Source organism: Lathamus discolor, chromosome Z (genome assembly GCF_037157495.1).
Source record: "Lathamus discolor isolate bLatDis1 chromosome Z, bLatDis1.hap1, whole genome shotgun sequence".
NCBI lineage: Eukaryota > Metazoa > Chordata > Aves > Psittaciformes > Psittacidae > Lathamus > Lathamus discolor.
Window position 1 is genome coordinate 25,876,606 of NC_088909.1, and position 24,015 is coordinate 25,900,620.

A 24,015-nucleotide genomic window follows, 5' to 3' on the forward strand; every position below is an offset into this window, starting at 1 on the left:
CTCTAAATCCCAGCTCTTGCTGCAGCAGGTCCTCCTGTCCGTAGGGCAGTGCAGAGCTCTGGAGTTTCTTGCAAGGACAAAAGGAAACGGTAGCCTTGTTTCCTGAAGCCGTGGAGGGCCTGGCACCACAAACACGTGCCGTGCTGTCGCTGCCTTGGCAGTAAAGGAATGAAGTGATTGCCTTGCTTGCAGGGTGTGGGGAGCAGTCGAGGGGCAGGGAATGGCCGTCTTTGCCTAGATGCTGTCTTGCTGTGTACAGCAAGTGCACACAGCAGAGGTGATGTGGAGCACAGGGAAGCAGGAGGGAATATCATCCTGGATTTTACGTAGCTCTGAGCTAATTGCTCATGTGCCTTCGATGGTTTCCTGCTTTTTTCCTGCTGTGGCAGCCTGGAGTGCCTGTAGGGAGCCTGGAGTTTGGGTGTTAACAAGTGAAAATTAGGGCGTCCTTCTGCATGGAGAAATGCTCTTGGGCAGTGGGGTGATTTCCTGCCTGGAAGGAGCCGTTTTTGCCAGATAATCTTTGTAACGTGAGCCAGGCAAAGTAGCCTTGAGAAACTATAGTTCTTAATCAGAGTCTTGAACTCTGTGCTGACTTAGTTAGAAACATCATCAGGCTCCTTGCAGAGAGGGTGAGAAGTGCCAGTAGCGCCTGGTGCGTCTGTGTGGCTCGTGGGACTGCCCCCAGAGCAAAAGGCTGTTTTGGCTCAGGGTCTGTTTGTTGTGGGGTTTTACGTCTATGAATGGAGCCTAAATATGGTCTAATCATGAATGAGGGTGGGGAGGCCCTGTGTTCTCCGCTTAGGAAGGATGCCAGAGGCTGGAGACACAGCTGTGTCCTTTGGGTGTGCCAGGAATGGCGAGGCCCTGGCACAGGTTGCCCAGAGAAGCTGTGGCTGCCCCATTCCTGGCAGTGTTCAAGGCCAGGTTGGACGGGGCTTGGAGCAACCTGCCCTAGTGGAAGGTGTCCCTGCCCGTGGCAGGGGGTTGGAACTGGGTGAGCTTTAAGAGCCCTTCCCTGAGGTTGCGGGGTTCCAGGGTTCCGTGGGTCCAGGGTTTTAAGGTTCTGGGGTTGTGGATTGTCCAACTGTTGCTTCTTCCAGGCGACCTCTGCGACATGGCCAGTGGCAAGACCCCCCGGCCCATGAGGTCCTCCAGAAGGGCGGATGGATTCCAGAGCAGAGTGGTAGCATCTCGTAATCCGAAGCTGGTCAGAGAGGCAGAAGAGTCTCTCACCACCAGGCAGAGGCTGGCCAGCCCTCGGGAGATGAGGCGGCCCCGGGCTACCCAGCTTCGGGACATGGGTGAAGTCTCCCATCAAAAGGTAGCCTTTCCCTGCTCTTCTCCTTGCCGTTTGATGTGACATTTGAAGAGGGCACGTGCTTGTGGCAGCCTTGCCTCCAGCTTACCCAAGCAGCTTGGTGATGAGGTCCTGTCGTCATTTCCAACTGGTGGTGGTGGAGTTCTTTCTGCTGGGGGAAAGGCAAAAAACACATTTCTCCAATGAGCCATTGAAGTCCTGGTCTGCACAAAGGCAGTGGAACCTCTGCTGCAGTGGGTGGGTTTTGCTGGGCAGAGGAGAGTGGATGCGCTTTGCCTGGATCAGTGTTCTCTTAGATGGATGTTCAAAGCTGCTTTTCTTGCAGGACTGCTCAGTCTAACACACAGTCCAGGTGGGTGGATGACTGAGGTAGGCTGTTGAGCAGAAAGCTGCCAGCAAGAGACCTGATGTAGCACATCGGTTACGGGTTGCCCCAGGCAGCACAGGAGGTGGGAACACGTAAGACGGGCGCCCAAATAACTGGCAGTGCGACAGCTACTGGGCTCGGCCTGAGCATGGCTTTTGTGGAGAAGCGGGAGAGCTGCCTGTGTCTCTCGAGTGACAGCAGTGCAGCTGGGAGAGGGGAGAGCAAGCAGGGAGGAATTATCTCCAAGTACTGCCTCTGCTGGGTCAGCGTTTGGTCTTTGCGTGCATTTTTCAGAGCTGCTTCTGCAGCGGTGTTCAAGAAACGAGCAGTAAGAGAATACAGTGAAGCATCAACTTAAAGCTCGTGGGGAAAGGGGATACGAATTGCAGTCTAGCTCAAGTTGCCCCCTGATGCTGAGACTTCAGCTGAAACTTCATCCCCATCCAGCATTCACCTCATTTGTCTGTTTCCCTCCTGCCCTGTTTCTTTCTTGTTGGCCTTTCCTCCCTGGTACTGGTGTCTTCCGACTGGTTTCTCGGGTCTGCATCAAAAAGCCAAAAAGATATTTGGGATGCGTGGGACTCAGTCTCGCTGTCTCAGAGGGAAGTTCACCTGCAAATTGTTTCCTGTGGAGGCTCCTGGAAACTCCTGGGTTTTGCTTGCTCCCTGAGTGCTCGTGACTGTTCCAGCAAGCGTCTGGAGCTGAGTGAGCCCCTTAGCAGAGGGCTCTGCTGGAGGTGGGCGCTGCTTTGCCTTTTGGAGAAGGCAGCCTGGAGAAACAGCCTGCAAAAGAGCTTCTTAGCTTGAGGCTGCTCAACATGGTCCAGAAACGTTTTGTGAGCTGAGAGCGGAGGTGGGTGGGCTCCCATCTCCTAGTGTGAGCTGGGCAGATGTACTCACCAAGAGACTGTATTTACTGGAGATCAGTGTGGGATCTTCATTCGTTAATCTTTCTCCCAGCAGCTGAAGCTCTCTCTGCTCTGTCTTGCATCTGCAGTTCTCAGCAGTTGGCCTGGACCAGAGGTTGTTCCAGCCGTTCCCATCCGAGGTGGTGTTTGAGAACTACGTTCCCCGCCAGTTCTACATAGCGGCGCTAGCTCTGAGGAACATCGACAGGGTAAGTGCTGGGCTGTGGAGGCTGAGCACTGGGCTGGAGGAGGAGAGCAGTGGAATTCACGTGGTGTGCAGCAGAGCAAGTTACCTGCTGCAGCGCAGCGCATCCAGAATAAAATGTCTCAGCAGCGTGATTCTGCAAGATGGGGGAAATGTTGCCATGCTGGGGATTCTGCCGCTGGTTTTGGCCGCGCACTGGTGGTAACTAAGCCAAAGGAGCTTTCTGAGCCAGCATGCTTCCCCTTGAAAGCCCTGGACTGATGGGAATGTCGAGGGCTGGGCAGTGCTTGCCTGCTGTCATGCTTTACCGCGAGTGTGCACCATGTCCCGGTGGCTCCTTGGTTAATCTTGGTTTCTGGCAGGGCATGTTTCCCTCTCTCAGCCTGTTGAGCCCCCTGTGTGCAACTCCGTGTCAAAGCACAGGGCTTGAGTTTTCTCCACTTTGTGCTGGAGTAAGTTGTAACTCCTGGCATTAGCACTCCAGGCTGGGTGTTTTGGAAGAGCAGGGGAAACAGGCTGGCTTAGCAGCAGCAGTTAAAGGGAAGGACTTGAGGTGCCACTTGAGGCTCCTGCTAAGCTTAGTTCGGTTCTGCTCAGGTGTTTCTAAGCCAGCGTGGCTGTGCTTTCTCTTTGGAGAATCCCAGCACAGGCAGGGTAATGTGCTCCTGAAGGTCTCCAACTTGAACGGGAAAGATTGTGATCCTGTTGAGATTTCCTAAGAAAAATGAGCAGGGAGAAGTTGAGAAGTGGCAGCAACTTTGTTCTGCTCTGCTGTAGAGGGGGAAATGGAGACCTTTTGAATTTCAGCTGGGGAAACGTTTGCTCCAGTGAGGCATGTGCCAAGAGCAAGCTGGAGGGAGGAAAGGGGCTGAGTTCAACGTCCTGTCGCGGAGCGCTTTCTTCCGCACAGGGATTCTCTTGGTACGTAAGAGGAAGTGTGCTGGAAGCAGAGAAAGGTGAGAAACAGGCGTAATTCAGGATCCGGTTGTGTAAGAAAGAGCAAGACGTGTGTGTGAGAGGAGGGCACAGCGGGGAGCGGGGGGGAGGTGGAAGTGTGCAGGTGAATTAACGCCCTCCTCAAATCTCCCTGTTGGGAGAAACAAAGGAGGGGACAAAAGGAGTGACACCGTCAGGGCTTAATGTAGGGGGAGGAAGAGCAAGAGAAGTCAGAGTATCTCCTGAGATAACAGGTTTTACAGGGACGTGGTAGAGCATGGAAGAGCCTTTGGCAAGGAAGGATGAAGGTATGGTCCCTCAGTTACTCCCAGAGAGTACTGTGTCATTCCTGGTGTAGCTTGGGCATACTGGGAAGTTGCAATGTGGGTACCTATGCCCAAGGGACACCACTGGTGTGGTTCACAGTGACTTTGGGCAATCTTTGCTGCAGGTGTGCCCTTTGCTTATTAAAATGGGCCTCAGCTTCTCTTTTCCTACTGCTCTGCTTCATTCCCACTGTGCCTTTTGGCTTCAGCTGCTCCCTCATCCGTGCAGCACCTCAGAATGTTTGCCTTTGCCAAGTACCAGCAAAGAGGCAAACAGTGAATTTGCTCTATTCGTGCTTCCCAAGTGGAAAACAACACCTGCATTGATGTTGGTGCCATTCCCAATAAAACGTAATAGACTGGTAACAGCTGCAGCTTGGGATTTCTATGCCCTGTGAAGGGGAGGCAGTGTGTGAACTGTTGATTTTACCCAAAATGAATCAGTTGTGAAGCTGGTACAACCTCAGGCGTCGGAGAGCCCTGGTGTAAAAGGCAGATCGGCTCTAAGGAAAACCCTTGGCATATTTAAATGCACAAAGATAGAGATGCTAATCCCAAGAGAGTTCATTATGTTCTAATTTTGCTGGGTTTTGGTCATGTCCTGGAGAAAAGGAACATTGTGCTCTGTCTCACGAGTTTCCCACATTCCTCGGAATCCTACTGATGTATCCTGCGTGGTAGCTGAGGTTGTCTACCCCCTAAAACTGCAGCTAGCAGCAATGTGTAACAGAGGCAAAGTGTAATCGAGCCCAATAGGTGCTCTGTATTCACTCCGATACGGAAGTGCTGCACTCTATGCTTACTGCTCTTGCCTACTTGCTGTCGAATTGCTTTCCTGTCTTCAGGCTGCTCCTCAGCACCCTCAGAGGCATCCTGGGTGGCTCTTGCTGAAGATCTTTGCCACCTGGGCTCACGTGCCAAGGGACTTGGCGACCAGAACGTGTGGCTGCAGTGGGAAATGGGCTCCTGGAGCTTGCTGCCCCAGGGCATTGGTGGGAGCAAAGGGTGTTTAGAGCGTCCAGGGCTGCCTTGGCCATGGGTCACCAGGCTTGGGTCAGGGGTGCAGAATGAGCCTGCATTTTTTCCAAGGCTCGTCGTGTTCATCAGTGGAGCTGCCTGCCATTCAAAGTCTCCTTGTTATGCTTTCTGAGATGAGATTGGGTGCTGGGGCGTTGCTGCCTGTGTGCTAGAGAATGTCTGTTTGCTGTCTCCGTGCCTGTGGTATCCATCGTAGAGGCACGTTGGGTGTTCTCATCTCTGCACCAGCCTTTCCTTGTATTACGGATCTCCCTTGCTGCTTTGCAGCCCCCTTTAAATTCTCTTAGCCATCTGCTTCTTCCTGGGGTTGTTCTTTTGTCTTCCTGCGCTCGTCCTTTTGCTCTTGAGGTAAGCTTTTATTCTCAGGAAGCCCAGAGTGTCTGTGGTCTGCTTCTCTTGCTGGTCCACCGCCATGACTAGCACCGCAGCTTGACCACCCCGCTCCACCCTGGTGTGTCAGAAGTGACTTCCTTCCCTCCCCGTATAACGCACGCTGGTTTGCCTTCAGATAATACATTCCCCCTCCAGAGGTATGACTGCATGGATGTGTGCAGGCAGAAGCAAGCATGTTCTTTGGGCTTGTTGAATACGCAGGTGACTTGAGGTACTGCATCTCCTTCCTGCTGCCTTCAGAGCAGGGCGTGTTGTTCCTACTGTCTCTGTGCTGCAGCTGTGTAGCTCAGCAGAAGGGATTCAAGTCCACCCTCGTGTGTTACGTGCGTGTAGCTTCAGAGCTAAAAGTGTTTTGGAAAGGTGGTAAGGAAGGATGTCACATGGCCTGTCCTGGTCCCTTCTCATGTTTCCACAAGCGACAAAATCCTACTTGTGTCTTCCCTGCAGGTTCCTCGTCTGCTGAACGTCATCCTGGGGAACTCTCCTTACTTCGAGTTGATCAGCCCGAGTAATGAGGACTATAAGGTAGCACCGGGCATGTCTTCAACCTACCGCATCCTTTTCAGACCTGATGAGGACAAGGTGAGAGTGGAGGTCCCGAGAGATGGCGCCTTGAGGGGAAGGTGAACCTGCAGGGCTGGGTTCCAAAGCAGGCATGTGGTGTGGGTTTTGAAGAAGTGGCCTGCGTTCAGTGGAGTTGCACTGGATCTAGACCTGGGGGAGACTCTTTCCTGGGGGAGAAGGTTGTGCTCCCATAGGCTGGAGGCTCTTGCCTGTTTCAGGCTGTTTTCCCCTTCAGTGGTGGAATATTTAACGTAACGTCTGTTGGCTTCAGGGCTGAGTCTGCTGCCTGTGCATGGCCTTTTCCTCATCTTCTGTTTGCTGCTTAAATGTAGTTCAATACTCTGGCCTACCCTCGGGCAGCATGCCTGTAGAAACTAAAGAGGATCTGCCCCATGGTCCCTGGCTGCCCCTGCTTGTGAAATAATCTGTAATGAAAGGCCATGAAGGTAAAAAGTGCATGTACATTGCCGAATGCTACTGTGAGAGTCACAGAAACCAGCAGCTCTTCTTCTGCCATGGGCATGGTGCTAAAGGCACTGTGCTGAGATTGTTTCTCTCCCTGCAGGATTATTTCGACGAGCTTATCATCATCACAGAGAGGGAGAAGTTCTTTGTGCCTATCCGAGCCATAGGTGCCCGAGCCAGCCTGGACTTCCCTGAGCAGCTGAACTTCTCCGAGTGTCCAGTCAGGTTCAGCACCCAGAAAACTCTGCTGGTGCGCAACGTGGGGAAGCGGGAGGCTTGCTACAGCATCACCACTCTGAGGTAAAGGAGCTCATCCCTTGCGCAAAACGCTGTTGCGTGGTCATGGGCTTGTAAACTGTGAGAAAAAGGAGGCAGAGCATCTGAGGTGCTGGAGATGGGCAGGACACGTGGGGTTTGCCATTGCTTGCAGTGTTTTGAGAAAGCTCTGCAAGCACGTTTTACACTGCAGTGGTGTCTCCAACGCAGCATCTTGCAGGTCTGATGCTGTTGGGTTGGAAGAGGCAAGGTAGGAAGGCAGCTTGACTGCTGAAGAAGGTGCTGTGTGGCAGAGAACAGTTCGAGGGGCTCAGGTCACGGATCCCAAACACAGCCTCAAGAAACAGGCAAGCAATGAGCTGGTGAGAGGCACCACCACAGTAAATACCCAGTGAAGTCTAGCATCTATTTGCAAGGCGCTTGCCAACTACTCTACTGGGTAATAGAGCGTGTGTTGAGAGCTCCTTGACAAGGGTTTTAAGAGTTCCCGAACTTCGGCAATGAACTATTTCAGTCCCAAGTTGCAATAAAGAAATGGGAAGCATTAGGAAAGTTTTAAGTGAACTACACAAAAAAGTAGAATTCTGAGTAACTGGATTGCACGTGTGCAGAGGTGAAGAGCTGAGAACTGAGAACTGGGTGCAGAGTGTGGGGGGCTGGGGTCGTGGTATACCGCGGGATCTTCTGAGGTCTGGTTCTCTTTCAGCAGGGAGAGTCACCCGCTCCATTTTTGATCCTGGATGTTCTGGTTTTCTTGTACCGACTGTGGTTTGCTTGCTCCTTGCTTGCACAAGTGAGCTGAAGCGAACTAGACTGCAAACTTAACGGAGGGCCCGGATCTCCCATACAGTCCTGATCTCTCTCTTTGTGTTGCAGCCCTTTCTCTGTGGATCCCTCCATTGGGACTCTTGGCGTTGGAGAAGCGATGGAAGTCACGGTGGAATTCCACCCACCAAAGACCGGTGTTTATACCAGTCCAATGATCGTTCACTATGACACAGGTAAGCGCGTGGTGCACCCTCCGTGTGTCCTTCGAAACAGAGCGCTGTCTGCGCTGTCTGTCATCATCTGGTGGCTTCATTGTCCTGTTGAATGCCTTCTGCAAGGTTCCTTCACGCTGAGTAGAGCAAAGCTCCCCTGCTGGCTGCCAGATATTCCTGTGCTGGAATATTTCAGCCTGTAACAAGGCAGGCAGATCTTCCTGCGCACGGTGCACCGGGGGCGATGGCGAATATTCTGGGTGCTCCATTGCAGAAGAACTCACAGCAGGGAGCCTGACTGAAAAGGAGATGGCTTTTAACGTGCAAGAGAGCTCTCTGAAGAGCCTGCAACCTGTCCCCTAGAGCTCTCCTGACGGGTCATTGCTTTTCATCCCGATCTGTTGTGTTACAGTTCCTGGGAAGGCCTTTGAGGTAGAGACCCTCTTCTTGTGATGTGCTGCATGGGTACAGTTGGTGCTGTGCTGAGAGCTGGGCCATGCTGAGGACTTGTGACCAGGAGGAGCAGTAACTGTGGCAGCGGTAGCCATTAGGGTGCTCTGAGCTTTGCTGTAGCCTGGGAATGATTCTGTAGAAACCGCCTTGTTAGCAGCAGTTCTTTAGTGGTGAGGTTTATGAGCAAGCTGCTGCTAGGGCTGGCTGGAGTCAGTAATGTGAGGGTGCAATGATGTCTGAAGGTAGGTCGTGAACACCACCTTGGAGAAACACTTTGAAATGGCTGTGCTGCTGTGCGTGTTGCTCTGGTGCTGGAAGTAAGTCTCCAGCCTTCCAGAGGACACTTACCCTAGTGAAGGGACTCACTTCTCCGGTGGTGAAGTGGTAACAGCAGCACGTTTGACAAGGAAGAATGTGCGGGCAGTGGTGAGGCACCTGGCTGTGACCGTAGCAGGAGCCAAAGAAGGAGTTGGCAGATGGATCCGAGGGCCCAGTAGCAGCCTGTTGAGTGCAGAGCTCAGCACAGAAGCTGCTCTGTAGTTTCCATTGTTGTTTCTGCCCTTCTCCATTGCATTTCAAATGCTTCCGCTTGGGTTCTGAGATCAGAGCTATGCCCAATATTTCAGGACCAGGAGATGAGGATGACACGACACTGGGGGCATCTCCTGCCTGCAGGAGACCCTGGGCAAGGCATGGCTGAGGTGGCGCTCCTCAGCGTCCCTGAGTGACTTGGATGTAGAATTCCCTGTGACCTGAGTGGGATGGCAGCCCAAAGGGCACCCGGGCACATCTGAAAAGATACATCTCCACGAACGTCCCTCAAAATAAGGTGCCTAAGGTGGTGCCAGGACATCCTCATGCTGTAGCATGTGCAGCTGTCAGGATATGCTAAGTGTCCTGATCCGGGGAACTGCTTATGCAGCTCAAAACTGCAGCTCTTTCTTCTGTTGCCTGCAGATTGCTCTGTTCCTTGTACTTCCGTCAGCAAGTGAGATGAGCCAAGACTTGCTTTTGCTTTGTTCCAGGTGAAGATGTTCACAAAAGCCTTTGTGGAACAGCTGTAAATGTCAACATCAGGCTTGACAAGAGCTCCTTGACAGTTGAGAAGACTTCTGTCACGCTGTCAAAGCTAAGATCCCTGGTCATCCACAATCAGAGTGCCATCACGGCCCACTTCCAGTGGAAGCGTTTTGTTGATCAGGAAGAGGAGGAGCGGCAGAAGCTGAGGTTTGTTTGAGAGATTCGTCTCAGAAAGATAGATGCCCCAGGGGAAAACTAACACACGGTCTCAGAGGGCTGTTGGGGCTTTTGAACGGATTAGGGCACGTAAACCCATGCACAGCGTGGAGCTTAACCCTTGCCATTGCAGTCCCAGCCGTGCTACAGCTGAGGATGATGTTTTGGGGAGAGAAGGTTGAGTGCAATCACTGGATTGCCTGAGAGGGCAAACTCACGTTTGGGAGCGGCAAACTATTGAGTTCAGAGATCCGTGCACTACGGAGGGTCCATGAGGCTGAGGAAGGTGTCAGCACTCGGTACCTGGGACTGCACTGAGCAGTAGCCCTGAAGAGCTGCAGGTGGCACAGCTATTGTGATACTCTAGCAGTTTCTTCTTTGATAAGCTGGCAGGCTCCTTTTCCAGTCACAGGCAGGGTAGAGTGCTTGGTTGGCCCAGAAGGTGGAGGCCGTCCTGCCGTAGGCTGGGGAATTGCCTTTCAGTGTCCTGGTTTCTGGCCCAACGAGGTGTTTCTCCCCTTCCTCATAGGCTGGGCAGATGTGGAGGGCTCTGCGGGGAAGGGAGGGCAGCCAGGACTTGGAAGTGCTTTTGGGCTTCAGCAACCTGTGTCGTCGTGGTGGTGAGAGATGGGGCAGGTTCTTCCAAGGGTGTCTCTGGCAAAGCTTTGAAATTGCCATTTCAGGCAGCAGAGAAACACTCACAGCCTGGGGGGATGAACTGGAAATGACACTTTAAAGCTTATGTGACTTGGGCAATCCTTGTGCGACTTCTCAGGCTCAGATGGGTGCAGATATACAGGAGTTAGTCTGAACCCAGAGCTGATCAGGAAACTGCCTTGAACTGCAGCACTTTTCAAGGGCTTTGAGCACATCAAGTTCAGCGTAATTAGGTCAGAAATGCCTCAAAGGCCAGAACTAGTTTTCCACTGTTGTCTGTTTTTAATGACACAGTGTGTGAGTTCTGTGCAAACGCACTGAGTTAAAAGAAAATCTCGTGAGCTTGCCTTGATTCTTCCCTGGACCATTTCTTTAGCATCTCTCCCCACCTGCCTGTCTCGGACTGGACCCTGGGTGATCCTCTGTCCCCTCAGAAGCCACCAGCTTTCCCCAGAGTTCACTTCAACCTGATTTTTTACGTATGAGACTTGCTGTCGTGCCAGTCTCTGTCCTTGACTCTGAGCACGACGCTTGGTTCCTCCTTACTTGTAGTTTTGGGGATGGTCCAAGGTCACCGTCCTGCTGTCAGAGAAGCTTTTGAGATCTCAGAGGAGAGAGGGCCTTTTTCTGAGAGGAGGCAGTGCAGGAGCCTGTGTTGGGATGTGACCCCAAAAGACATGGCCCATTAGAAGGTGTCCCTCCTGCAGCGCTTTTGGGGATGTGATTCTGGCCTGCTGACGGAGCTTGAGTTGAGGGCTGCTCACGCCAGTGTGTGGAAGCCCTCCTCATGCACAGCATGTGCGCGAGGCTCAGTGTGTGTGCAGCAAGTAACGTCCTTGCCTGTTTCCCTTCTCTTTGCGTTTGGATTTAGCTGGGTGATGATCGTTCACACGGCGTTGCCTCGATTTGCTGCACGTGGAGCTTTCCCCTGGTCCCCCAGTGCTGTCACCCGCTGGTTCTTCATGGCCAGGGGACTGGAGCGTGAAGGGGGGACAGCAGTGTGCCAGCAAGGAGCAACCGCTCTGCAGCAGGGCTCCCCTTTCATCTCCCGCTTGTGGTCTTTAAACGCTAGAATGATTTCTGCTGCAGCCGCCAATAAAGGGAGAGGTTAAGTGCATCACAGCTCTGCAGTGGAGGCCAAAACGAGGGAAAAGATGAGGTGGTTCAAGATTCCACGTAGGGTTTGCATTCAGAGATGCTCGTCCTGACTTCTTTACTAGGTGATGCTGGGCAGAGTCCCTTCGTCTCTTGGCACCTCTGTTTTCATGCTCAGAAACCCATTTGTGTCACTGAAGTGATGGGATGCCCAAATCCGTTGCTTTGCTTTGGAAGTGCACCGGGATCCTCTGGTGGAAGGCAGTGCAGATACTGTCTCCTCACCCCTGTGGGTGCAAAAGGGAAGGGGAAAAGTGTGATGCTGGTAACGAGCAGCTGAAAGCCAGTTGCTTCTCCCCTCCCAATGCAGGAGGCTTTTTCTTGAGGGCTGCCAGCTTTAAGAAACCTCTTGTTAGCTCGTCAGCGAGGAGTAAAACTCCTTGCTGTGCTGGGAAGAACGGCAGTAATGGGATCCATGTGGGAGCCTGTGTCTCAGGGTCAGCCCTGTGCTGAGCTGCTGCTCTTCCTCGCCGAGTGCTTTGCTGCTCGTGCACTGACACGGCAGGCTTTGCAAATCTGCTGCTTATTCAATTATCTGCTTGGTTCGTCTCTCCCATGGCACAGGCTGCAGAGGCTGGAAGAGGACAAGCTGGTTGATGTTCCTGCGGAGCACGGGCTGGTCCCCCCTCTCAGAGAACACCCTTCCCTTCCCATCTGCAGCTCCCAGAACCACGGGACAGAGGTGCAGGGAGGCTCCATGCCTTTCTGCAGTGATATTTTCACCATTGTGCCCATGGTAAGTGATGGCTGAGAACCTCCCTTCCTGCTGCTCCTCCTCCTTCTCATCTCTGAAGGAGGTCCCTTGGCAGATCCCACATCAGCTGCTTGATGTGCCAAGAGAGGAGACATCCGGTTTCTGGTGAGGCTAGGGGCACTTGTTGGAAAAAGCATTTCTGAACAGCAGCAAGAGCCGACCCCAGGCTGGGCTCTGCTGCAAGGGCTGTGAATTAAGGGCACTTCATGAGTGTCCTCACAGTGTTCAGAGGTATCAGTTATTCTCCGTAAGGACACATTCCCACGTAGCGCGCGGGGCTGAAGAAAGGACACTGGTGCACTGTTAGTTCACATACTGACCTGCAGAATGCAATGGTCCTGGGTGGAAAGGAGGCCAAATTGAGCCCAAGCACAGCAATCCCTTCCTAAAACCTGGATTTATACCACGTCTGAGTCTCCCTTCCAGTGTCGTCTGTGAGCCTGGACACGAGGCTGGCAGGTTTAAACGGGCTTTTTGAGTTCTACTGCAGATAGGTAGAGAAAACTGCTCACTTTCCTGGTGATGCCAGCAAAAACCCCATGGCCTTCAATCAGCCAGAGCCTGCCTTCTGAGTATTTGCATGGTCTTGAGATGAAGAATGGCTGCTGTCTGAGCAGCACAGCATCCCTTCTCATCTTGGAGTAAACCCTGGAATAATCCCAACCTCTTCTTTCTTTTACAGTGGGTGAAAGTAGTTTATTTTTTCTATTTTGTTTTCCGAGGAAGGGGCTGCTGTTCTCTTCTTGGTTGCTCCTGCAGCCCATGTAAGGCTGAGAGGTGCCTTTCCTTAAACCAGCTGCAGGAAGTGAGAGCCTATAGAAACCAGGGATGCCTCCTGAAATGTGTGGCAGGGCTTCCTGGGACTGAGCACCAGTGCCAGGATCCTCTGCGAGAGCAGCAGAGAGTTGCAGAAACTGGTAGCGTGGCCCAGACTTAAATCCGCGAGCAAGAGCTCAGTCTCTTCTGAGGGGAACAAAATGCCCCTTCCGGGTGCCAGTAAAGGCGAGGGACTTTGGAAGCTGCTGCTTCCAAGCTCTCCTGTAAATCCTGTTGGCAAGCGTTGCTTGCTCCTTGCTCTTTGCTGATGCTCTAAATAAAGGCTTCCAGGGCTGCAGTGGAAACAAGAATGTGATGTTTGAAGATAAATGGTTTGCTGTCACTTCTGTTTCAGGAGGGAGATGTCTTGCCCAATTCTTCCCTTGAAATCAATGTGATCTTTAAGCCCAAAGAAGCCAGAGTCTACCAAGAGACAGTCTACTGTGACATCGCAGGTACAGCTCTTTCCTCCTGCTCCTGTTCCCACAGAGGAGGTAGAAACACTCTTCCAGCCCACTCGGACCTCATGTAGTTCTGGAGGGCTCAACAGGGCAGTGCTGGCACACGCCGCTGTCCCCGTGGTTCCCGGTGGTCTCCTGTCGGAGGCCAGGGCTCAGGATGCCTGGCTCTGCCTTCCTGATCCCAGAAGTGACCAAGCAGTGAAGGAATAAGCTTTCCCGCCATGGCTTTGCCAGCATTTGCAACACAGCTTTAGTGAAGGAGCACCAGGCCCCTGTAGACCAGTTACCTCCAAGATGAGTCTTTGTGGCGTGGCTCTCTCCTCCTTCTCGTGCTGCTCACTTTGTGTGCAGAGTAGGCTGGGATGGCAGTGAGAGCTCATCCAAAATTTGAGCCAGGATTCAGGCACCTTAGGCTGCTTCAGTGGCTGAGAGCAGCCTTCAGACTGAAGATCTTGTGCTCTGTCATCTCTAGCAAATGTAAGGGAAAGGACCACCTTGGAGTTTAGCTGTAAGCCTTGAGGTCTCGGTTGCCTTTGCACCAAGGGATGTGCACGTTAGCAGTACATTTATGGCTTATGTGATCTGCTCAGTGAGAAGGCTGGTTTTCCATGACTGGAGAGAGAGCCTTCATCGGGGACTGGAGAGATAAGACAAGGGCTGATGGGTTCGAGCTTAAACAGGGGAGATTTAGTTTAGATATACAGAAGAAATTCTTTCCTGTGAGAGTGGTGAGGCACTGGAAGAGGCTGCCCAAGGAAGTTGCTCCGACCGTGGCAATGTTCAAGTTCAGGCTGGATGGGACTTGAAGCAAGCTGCTCTAGTGGAAGTTGTCCCTGTCCATGGCAAGGGGTTGGAACTGGGTGATCTTAAGGTCCTTTCCAACACAAATCATTCTGTGGTTCTCTGAGACACCAGCCCAGGGGGTTGGTTAGAAATGAGAAAGCAGCCCCAAGACGCATGTCCTGAGGGACAAGATGGGTCCCGTATCTTCTCCTGGAGCATCTAGAGCTGGTTCCATCCAGCCCAGGGACCGGCAGCAGCACTGAGACAACCTGGAAAGTGCTGGGTAGCAGAGGGAATTGCACTCACAGAGATTTCCCTCCACAGGCTGTGAGACCAGGCTGCCCCTGTGCATCAGCGGGGAAGGCGTCGGGCCCCAGGTCCAACTCAGCTGTGACCAGCTGAGCATCGGGGAGGTGACTGTTGGCTCAAGCCACAGCTACAGGGTGAGCAGGACGGGGCGCAGGGCATGGGGTGGATCCGGATGGCTCCCGGGCAGCAGCGAGCCTCGTGGAGCTGTGGGATGGGTCTGAATCAACTTGGTGGTGCTGAGCAGGAGCTTGGCACTGCAGGTCAAGTGGAGTGCTCTGTGTCAGGGGAATAAGCCCAGAGTGGCTCTGTTTGTGTGAAGTTATCCCTGCTTTGCATGGAAAAAAACCCCGAGGCAGAACTCGTCCTGTTGTATTTGGCAGCAGCGCTCAGCATCTTCTGCCTTTTACAGATGTTAATTGCTAAACTAGAAAAGAAGTGAGCCTTCTGTAAGCAAAGAGGATTCCTCATGTATTTCCATGTTGCCTTCTCACTGCTGCTGCAGGTGTTCCTGCTCAACAGAGGAGTTACTGAGACTCCCTTCAGCGTGGTCCCTCCGGAGAGAGCTCTGGGCTCCTGCTTCACCTTTGGCCCCCGGGAGGGCATGCTTTTGCCTTTTGATCATCAGGCCATCTGGATCTCCTTCAATGCCAGTGTCGTGGGGCAGTTCACAGAGGAATTCCAGTTCAATGTGAAGGGATCCCCTGAGCCTCTGACGCTGACTGTGAGGTGAGGAGGGTTCTAAGAGCTTGGCGGCCACATCTGTAGCTCTCTCTGGGTAGTCATCTCCCACCTACCTCATTTGCTGATGGAGCAGAGAAAGAAAAGGCTTGTCTGAGGTCTTGATCTTGGCTCTCATCCTGGCATCCCCACACTAGGAGCCCACACTAACCTTGACTCCAGTTTGATGCTGACTCCTTGCGACCGCAGCAGCAAGTGAAGTGGAATTGTCAGCAAGAGGGAGCCATGGAATAGGTTGGGTTGAACACACCAGTTGCTGTGGTCCTTGATTTTGAGCTGAGAGGCAGAGCTGGCATTGGTTGGCATCAACCATGAAATAAATTAATGGGTGTTGTGCAGCTTCACGTGGTGATTCAGGTGGATGTTGGTGAGTCCTGGAGTTTGGAGCCTTCAAGTCTGCTGAATTTAAGGGCAGGTGAGGAGATGCGGTGTGTTCAGGTTCCGTTATGCCTGCAACTACTTGAAAGGAGGATGGAGCCAGGAGGTGGCTGGTCTCTTCTCCCAAGTAACAAGGGAAAGGACAAGAGGAAACGGCCTCAGTGTGTGCAGGGCAGATTTAGACTTGATGTTAGGAACAGTTTCTCCCCGAAAGGGTGGTCAGGCATTAGAAGAGACTGCCCCGGGCAGTGGTGGAGTCACCATCCCTGGAAGTGTTCCCAAACCGTGTAGACGAGGCCCTTAGTGACACGGATTAGTGGTGGGCTTGGCAGCGCTGGGGTGACAGTTGGACTTGATGATCTTAAAGGTCTTTTCCAGCGTAGATGATTTGACGATTCTGTGTTGGGTGGTTTAAGACGTGTTGCTCTTGGATGGGTCAGCTGGTGCCCTGGTGGTTGGCTGATATTTTCCTCCAAGATTCAACTGTCCGCTCTGTTGAGCTGTTGCGGCTCTTGTCAAGGGATGTCTGGGGCTCCCCCAGCTTCGTGTCTCAAAGTCCTGCCCCCATAACGATTGCGTGGATCAAGATCTTCTGAGCAAGGTGTTCCTGTACTCCATGGGAAGAGCGGTCCCAGCTAAGAAATGCCAAAGCAGGAAAGCTGTGGCTGGGAAGGGTAGTTACATTGAGTGTGCTTTACTGGGGACACCCCTGTGTCCAACACATTACAGATGGGGAAACTGAGGCACGCAGTCATCGCTTGTTTGGTGTCCTTCCTCAGGCCATCAACAACCTGGGGGCATACCCTGCATGACACTGTGCCCCAAGCCCCACAAGCAGCTATGGGCTGCTGACCGCTTTGCTTTGGCTGCCTCCCGTCCACCTGGATGCTGTGCTGAGCATGAGGGTGAGGGCTTGATGTGAAACCCCCTGAGGTTCTCAGGCTGGCTTTTACCCACCGGAACGGTAAGGAAAGCTGAAGGCTTTGCAGTTCTCTTTAACCGAGGCCATGTCTCCTCTGCCTTTGTCCTCACAGTGGCTGTGTCACTGGGCCGGCGTTTCATTTCAATGTATCGTCCCTCCGCTTCGGTGAAGTCTCCTTTGGTGAGTGTGCCCTGGGCTTGGGCTGCAGGGTGGGAGGTCTGAGCCTTACCCAGATGGAGCACTTGTCCAGGACAGCATTGTCACTTGTGTTCCTCCATAGCTGCCTTCAGCATGTCAAAACCAGGACTGCCAGCTGCTAGGCAGTATTTTGCCATCATGAGATCAAACAGAACCAGACAGAATGGCACAGAGCCAATTGAATGGTTCAAATAGAACGGAGGGAGTAGAAAGTCAGTGTTCTCTGGTGTCCCTCACAGTCAGTCCAGCCCCAATCTGCCAGTCCTCAGCAACAGAATGACTGTGAAAGTCTTTCTTGTCCGCGGCCAACTGGAGAAGGGAGTTGAAGGCAAGTTGTAGGTGCCCTGGGTGAATTTTGCTGTTGTGAGGCAAGGGCACCATTTACCCACCTGACCATTAGCGTGAGAAATCAATTAGTGCTGTGAGGCCAACTCGTTGTCAGCTCCCAGGTAACATGGCCAAGCAGTAGCTCCGCATTGGGCGCCCATGTCTTCAGACATGGGCTCCTCCTTCCCCACCAAAAGCCCAGCTCTGCTGACAGAGCTGGCGGCTGTGCACCCAGAGCTTCTCCACTGAGATGCAGATTCTGGTTCTCCACCTCAGTCTCGCAAAGGACTTCTCACTGAGATGGTCTCAAGTTTAAATGTGAACTCAACCCCCCAGATCAGCTGCGATTGTGTCAGTGGCTTCCATTATGGAAAGCAAGTACCAAAGCTGAAGCCATGTCAGCCTTTGTGGGGTAATGAAAGGCGGTGTGCAGCATGGCCGTTTGTCCCCACTCCTTCGGGAGGGTGAGACACAGGTCCTGCTTGTTCTTGAGCAAGCATCAGGTTTGCCTCCAGTGAAGTGGGCCGTGAGCTGCCACAGGCTCAGTCTCGATTGTCCCAAACCAGGAGATGCACCGAGGTTCCTGTCTGGAGAAACTGCTTCAGAGTGCTCTGCATCATGCTGTGGCTGCCAATTTCATCTTTCCTTTCCTTTCCTGGATCATCTCTTTGATGACAACATACTGCTTTTATCTCTCGAAAACTGTGGGAGTGTTTGTGGAGTTCACAGGGACTTTTCTGGACTGACTTTTGAGAGTAAATGTTCTGGATGCACCGTCACGGTTGAGAAGGAATTGGTGCTGGTCTGGGGGAGGTGAGAGCTCCTCACAGTTAGAGACACTTGTGTCAGAGTGGCATTTCTGTGTGACAAGCGTAAAAGGGACCGTCATTGACGACGACTTCCCCACAGAGCTTCTCAATCAGCTGTAATTGCCATTGAAAGGAGGCAAACTCCAAGCGCAGTTTTATCACCGCAGGATGTCCACCCCAGGAGTCACGGGATAATAAACTCCTGTTGTGTCCTTTTCCCAGGCTTTCCTCGCACCCTGTGCTGCCGCCTCACTAACACTTCCTCGGTGCCCTTCAACTTCAACCTTCGCATTCCTGGGGACAGCTCGGGAGCACCCAGCGTGACCAGTTTTGCTCAGGTGTCAGACAGCACTGGTCCGTCATGGAGAAAGCGAGCCCCAGGTGCCAAGAAGCCAGCTGAATTTACTATCAGGCCCTGCACAGGGACCATCTGCGCCAAGGGACACTTGGATATCCAGGTACGCGAAGAGTCCAGCCCTGTGTGCTTCAGAGGTGGAGCTGGAGCTTCGGTGGCATTGAGGGGGCTTTAGCACTGCTGGCTCTGAGCATCCTGCGAGTAAGAGTTGGGCACTAGTGTTGGGCTCTACATCTGCCCTGGCAACGCAAAGCGCATTCAGTAATTCAGGTATTGTCCAAAGACTTCTGTTACTGCCAGAGACTGTGCTCTACACATGAACCAGCAGAAGAATTAAAGGCAAACATCACAGAATCCTAGCCTGTTTTGGGTTGGAAGGGACCTTACAGCTCATGCAGTTCCAGCCCCCTGCCATGGGCAGGGACACCTTCCACCAGACGAGGCTGCTCCAAGCCACATCCAAACTGGCCTTGAACACTGCCAGGGATGGGGCAGCCGCAGCTTCTCTGGGCAACCGGTGCCAGGGCCTCAGCCCCCGCACAAGGAAGAACTTCTTCCTGATACCTCATCTTCCTCATATCTACTAAATCCTCCCTTTCCTTGCTGTGGAAGGAGATGTGGAGGGCACTGCATATGGCCGATGGGTTTTGGGAGTGATGAAGTATTTGATGCTCTTGTCTTCCAGGTCACCCTGTGCTCCAACACCGTGAAGAGATACAAGCTGGCCCTGGTGGTTGATGTGGATGGTGTTGGCAGAGAGGTGTTATCACTGCCCGTCAGAGCCAGGTACCAACGCTTCCCTTGCAGCCCCTCTTCTTTCCCTATGCATCTGCCAGAAGCAAGTGGTGCTGCCTTGCGTAGAGCTGGCTGGCTCCAGCTCCAAACGAGGAGCATTGCTCAATGAGCTAGTTCTGCCCAGCTAGACAGGAGAACAGCAGCGCATGGAAAGCAGTCCATGATGAGCAGCACTTGTGCTCAGGCACAGGCACGGCCCAGGGCCTTCTCCTACAGGAAACTGTGATTATATTCCTTATCGGCCTGCTCTGGGGGCTTGAGGTGTAATGTTTCCAAAGGGCCGCCTCTCCTCCTTCCTGCAAGTGTTGGACTTGTGCTGGGTTGTGGCCAGAATCCAGGACTGGTTTGGGCCACAGCAAGCAGCTGCTGCAAGCTGTTGTCTGCCTCAGTTAAGGAGGGGCCGTGCAGACGGGCAAGGGGCTTAGGGCAGGACTGGTGAGGGAAAAGTAAAGGCGAGATCTTGTGACAGACAAAGTAGTCCTTGGTGTGGAAGGTGAGCTCAGGTTTTTGTGCTTCCGTCTGGCTCTGCTGAGCATTGATGTTCTCAGAGTTAAGCTCAAAGTTGTTCTTGCTTCAGCCACATTCAGGCCTGTTGTGCTGCGGTGGGCGTCAGTTCAACGGCAAGAGGGATGCATTTCACCGGTGCTGTTCCCTCTCCCGGGCAGAGTTGTGCAGTCAGTGCCTGGGCTGCAGTTGTGTAGAACAAGTGCAAATGGGAGCAGCTGGCGTGCGGACCCGTGGGGAAAGGACCAAGGCAGCCACAGGGCCTGGGAGAGGGTTATCGCTCACGGCGCAGGGCAGGTGGTGGCCTGCACCCTGCGTTGCTGGGGTAAAGGGCTGGATTTCAGGCAGGGACACAGCGGTGTTTTCCCTGAGACACTGGAGTCTGGTGTTCCTGGAGCCTTGGCGAGCGCTGCTCCTCGGTGGGAAAGCTCCCTCAGAGCTCACACCTCGCTGGGGCCATTGAGAGGGTCCTTGCGAGCCTCCTGGGGCAAAGGAGGGGCAAAGCTGACCTGGGACAGGGCACCGTGCTCTGCCTGGGCACTGAGCAGCTTTTGTGATGCTGAGACTCAGGGTCTGCCCCTCTTTTGCAAGAGGTTGTTGGGTAAAAAGAAGTTGAAGGCTGTTTCTCACTGTAGGCGTATCAAATGTCTATTTGACGGTGACAAATGGGTCGTGCTCCATTTGGTGCTCATTGAGAAGTAAACAAGTAAGCAACGCTGTGTCAGAATCTAATTCCCTTTTGCTCATCTCTCTGCCTAGATGTGTAATTCCCCCGCTGCGAGTGCTCCACCCGGCTCTGACCTTTGGACGATGCTCTCTCAAAGTCCCTTACCAGCAGATGCTGACCCTTGTGAACGACAGCAACCTTCCAGGCTGCTACTGGGCTCTTCCTCAGGTTTGGCATCGCATCCGCCTCCTGCCTCCAATGTCACCTAGGGGTTTGTTAGGGAAAAAACGGGTTTGGTTAAGATGTTGCTGGTTTGTATTCAACCCTAAAGGTTTGCTGGGAACAGGAAGCTACCTGAATATCAACTCCAGGAAGCAGCTTAAACTCTCCAGGAAGCAGATTATATTCAAGTCTTCGGGATGCTTTCAATGCGGGAGAACTTGTAGGGTTGTGAAAAGCTGCTGCAAGGAGGCTGCCAGCACGGGACGGGGGGTTGTGGAGGCAGCAGCTGTTGGCCCCCCTCGGGATGCTGAACCCATACATGTCTTGCATCTTGAGTTGTGCCTTTCTGCTTTCTCCTAGGCATTTTTAGACACGTGTGTGAGTTGGCGTTGTGGTAGATGTTAAAGAGTTGAAAGTTTCCTCAAAGGTCAGTCTGAAGCCGTGTTTGGCTCTGTCCCTTATAGGAGAACAAGGATGCTGCTGCTGTGTGGTACTCCAGCCCTGAGCCCCGTGGGATTATCCAGCCTCAGAGCTCGGTGGAGATCCCGTTCACACTGGAAGTCCAGGTGACGGGAAAGCAGGACACCGTTGCACGTGTTGCGGTGTTTGGGAGTAAAGAATCCCCACTGGTGAGTGCTGGGGCAGACGTGTGCCTTTGTGCCTCTCATCTTGGTGGGATGTAGAGCGTACAGGGGTTCTTCCAGGGAAAATGATCTATGGCTGTTGTCTACAAGGAAAGAAGGCATTCGTGGCATAAGCAACACTAATGCCTGGAGAAGACATGGGACTGAGTGACCCTGTGCCCGGTCAATCCATCCTCAAGGCGCTGTGCTCGTGCTCGGCTGCTGCTCGCAGCCTGCAAATGCTGGTCAAAACCTGGCTGGGTGTTGCCTGCACAAATGGGAGTTTCTGGGTGTCATTTCCTCTAGGTCTGCCTTATGGCTTGAGTGCAGCTTCGGGAGCTGGTAGCCACATCCAAGCTGGCCTTGAACAGTGCCACGGATGGGGCAGCCATAGCTCCTCTGGGCAGCCTGTGCCAGCCATAGCTCCTCTTGGCAACCTGTGCCTGAGCCTCACCACACATCACAGGGAAGAGCTTCTTCCCAGGATCCCATATTGATCACCACCCCCCCCCCCCGTCAATTTAGAGCCATCCTTCCCTGTTCTGTCCCCACAGGCCCTTATCCAAAGCCCCTCTCAAGGTTTCTTGTTGGCCCCTTTAGGCACTGGAAGGTGCTTTAAGGTCTCCCCAGAGCCCTCCCTTCTTCAGGCTCTACAAGCCTGGTTAAGGCTTGGGGTGTTTGGAGCTGGGGAAATCCCGCCAGACTGGATAAATTCTCATTGGTTTTAGTGATGTGAGAAGGGGGTTTAGCAAAAGGATCCACATTCCTCCTCCGCTAGTTTGTGCCCCTTCTGCAGGAACAAACTTTTGGGTCTCAGGCTGTCAGCAGAAAAAAATACTGCTCGAATGGTGCAATTAATAATGAATGTCTTGGTGCAATAAGGAAGTAATACCAGGAATGCACACAAGCACAAATGAGAGGCAACTAACTTGCATGATCTCTACTGAGAAGAGCTTTGCTTCCAGCCTCTACTGGTTTTCACAGGAGAAGCTTTGGGAAGGTTGAAGAAGTTCCTGTGCAGTGTGGCTGTGCAGCCGCAGCAGTCAGGGAGGGTGGTTTATGGCATGATGGAGCAGTACAAGGAGCAGGCGTAGGCGCAGGGTAGCGGAAGGAGAGCTGACAGCGTGGAGGAGGTGTGAAAAGCATGCGTGGGAGATGGGGGTTCTGTATCCCCTCATAATGGGATCTTGTGGCTTTCAGATCCGCAGGGACCACTCCAGGTGCCACCTTTGCTCCAGCCTTCCTGTTTCAGCCTCACAACCCTGACAGCTTCAAACAGTCAGAATTCCCTCAGCCTACGAGCCCCCTTAGAGCTGTCCAGTCATTCTAAACCTTCCCTGTTGTTTTTTTCTCTTTCCTGCCTGCCTCCTGGAGCAGGAAATCCATTTATTGAGCACTGGAGAAGGACCAGTTGTCCACGTGCACCCAAGTGAGATAAATTTTGGCAGCATCCAAGTTCTACAAGATGCTTCCCGGACCCTTCACCTCTCCAATCAGTCTGTCATCCCCGCATCCTTCTCGGCAAAGATGGTAAGTGTCGCTGGGGCTGTTTTCCAGAGCAAGTGAGTGGCCCATAGCAGCCTGTGACTGGAGCACTTATTTCTATGCAACATTTCCACGTCACTGAGATGTGTCTGAGAGAGAAAGCCAGATGTTCCATCCGAGTGCAGCAAGAGGAGCCTGGCTCCGGGGGCACTTGTAGCTGGGGCACCCGTCAGTAAAACAGAGTTTGCAGAGATGTTTGAGCAGAAAGGAGTTCATTTCTGCAAGTTCTCCCTTTATTTTGTGGAAGGCGTTTAGCTGTGAGAGTCTTTGTTTTTGGAACTGAGAGGTCTGTCCTCAAGGCGCTTAGGGTGAAGTGGGTTTCACACCTCCTCGGGGGTCAAACCAGCTGGGTTGTTGCCCAGAAGCAGACTTGTAAGGGTTGTGTACCTGCAGAGCCTGTGTGCTCTGTAACATTGTAGAGCATGTGGCTGCAGAAAGAGGCTGTTTAATTCCTGGAGGCGGCAGGGTGGAACAGGCTGCGGAGCAGAAGGAGGTTGTGGGGTCTTCTGACAGGGGCTGATGCAGCCAGGAAGGGCTCGTGTGCTGGGTCTGGGGGGTGCTCCCCACCGGAGGGGCGTCTGTGAGGGGCTTGAGAGGAGGTTTGTTCTTCTGCAGGCTGGGTTGTTGAAGTTCTGGAGCCGCTTCACGCAGGCCTGTGGCTGGGGACTTGGTTGTGTCTGCGCATGAGGCATCCAGCAGGGTGTGAGAGCACAGGCTCAGCCCCCTGGGCAAGGAGGAGGGGGCTGAATTTCCCTCCTGCTGCTTTTCCAGGCGTTTGGGGGTTAAATAGAACCTCAAAGTGGGGGATTCGCAGGCAGCTTGCTTTGTCCGCACCATAAAAATCTGCTTTTGACCTCTGCAAAGAGCAAGCACCCCAGTGCCCTCAGCAGCTGCCTCCTTCAGTGCCCTTTCTTACTTGCTGGTAAGCAAAGCAATTGTTACTCTGCTCGTCAGGGGAAAGCAAACATGTCCTGTTGCGCTGTGCCTATTGGCAACTGAATTACAGAGGGTTAGAAGTCTTCAAGACAGCTGTGCTTCTAGAAGCAAGCTGAGAGCTTTTCCCAAAGGCAAAGCAGGAGCAGTTTGGTTCTTAAATGTTGCGCTTGGCAGCAGCTGGGCAAGCCGTAGCCGTGCCCTGGAGAGCCGCGATGCGCAGAGTGGTGTCCCTGGCCTCCCCAGCCTGGCAGGGAGGGCAGATGCGATCATGGAGGGGTGAGCTGTGGACAGGGAGCACAAATGGAGACAAGCTCTGCCCCTTGATCCCGTAAAACATCCCGTTGACGGTGCTCGGGGCAGAGGCTAAACCACAGTGGTCCCCGTGCTTGTGCTGAGGAGATGCTGATGCTGAGGAGGCAGGAGGAGGCCGGTTGTTGGCGGGAGCATGTAGCCAGCCTCAGGCTCTGATCTCCGCCTCCTGCAGGGCTCGGGGTGCTTTTGGGCTGTTTCCTGCCACTGGCTGTTTGTGTGGATAAGGAGCAGCTTTGAAATGAAGAACAGAGGGTCCCCCCCACCGGGAATGCTGAACCACC

General features: G+C 53.2%; 1 protein-coding gene across 1 annotated transcript in view; it reads left to right on the forward strand.

Annotated features, from left to right (window-relative positions):
• Positions 1–1,234: 1,234 nt before the first annotated feature.
• The window catches only part of LOC136005914 (hydrocephalus-inducing protein-like), a gene marked incomplete at its 5' end in the record, with an annotated part of 42,119 nt that continues 19,338 nt past the window's right edge, over positions 1,235–24,015 (forward strand). Inside the window, 12 exons of the mRNA XM_065663804.1 lie at positions 1,235–1,324; positions 2,686–2,805; positions 5,942–6,076; positions 6,624–6,823; positions 7,676–7,800; positions 9,258–9,451; positions 13,206–13,305; positions 17,998–18,233; positions 18,816–18,916; positions 20,189–20,324; positions 20,783–20,947; positions 22,319–22,471. Of these exons, the coding sequence (XP_065519876.1) occupies positions 1,235–1,324; positions 2,686–2,805; positions 5,942–6,076; positions 6,624–6,823; positions 7,676–7,800; positions 9,258–9,451; positions 13,206–13,305; positions 17,998–18,233; positions 18,816–18,916; positions 20,189–20,324; positions 20,783–20,947; positions 22,319–22,471 (1,755 nt within the window). The remainder of the gene's footprint in view (positions 1,325–2,685; positions 2,806–5,941; positions 6,077–6,623; positions 6,824–7,675; positions 7,801–9,257; positions 9,452–13,205; positions 13,306–17,997; positions 18,234–18,815; positions 18,917–20,188; positions 20,325–20,782; positions 20,948–22,318; positions 22,472–24,015) is intronic.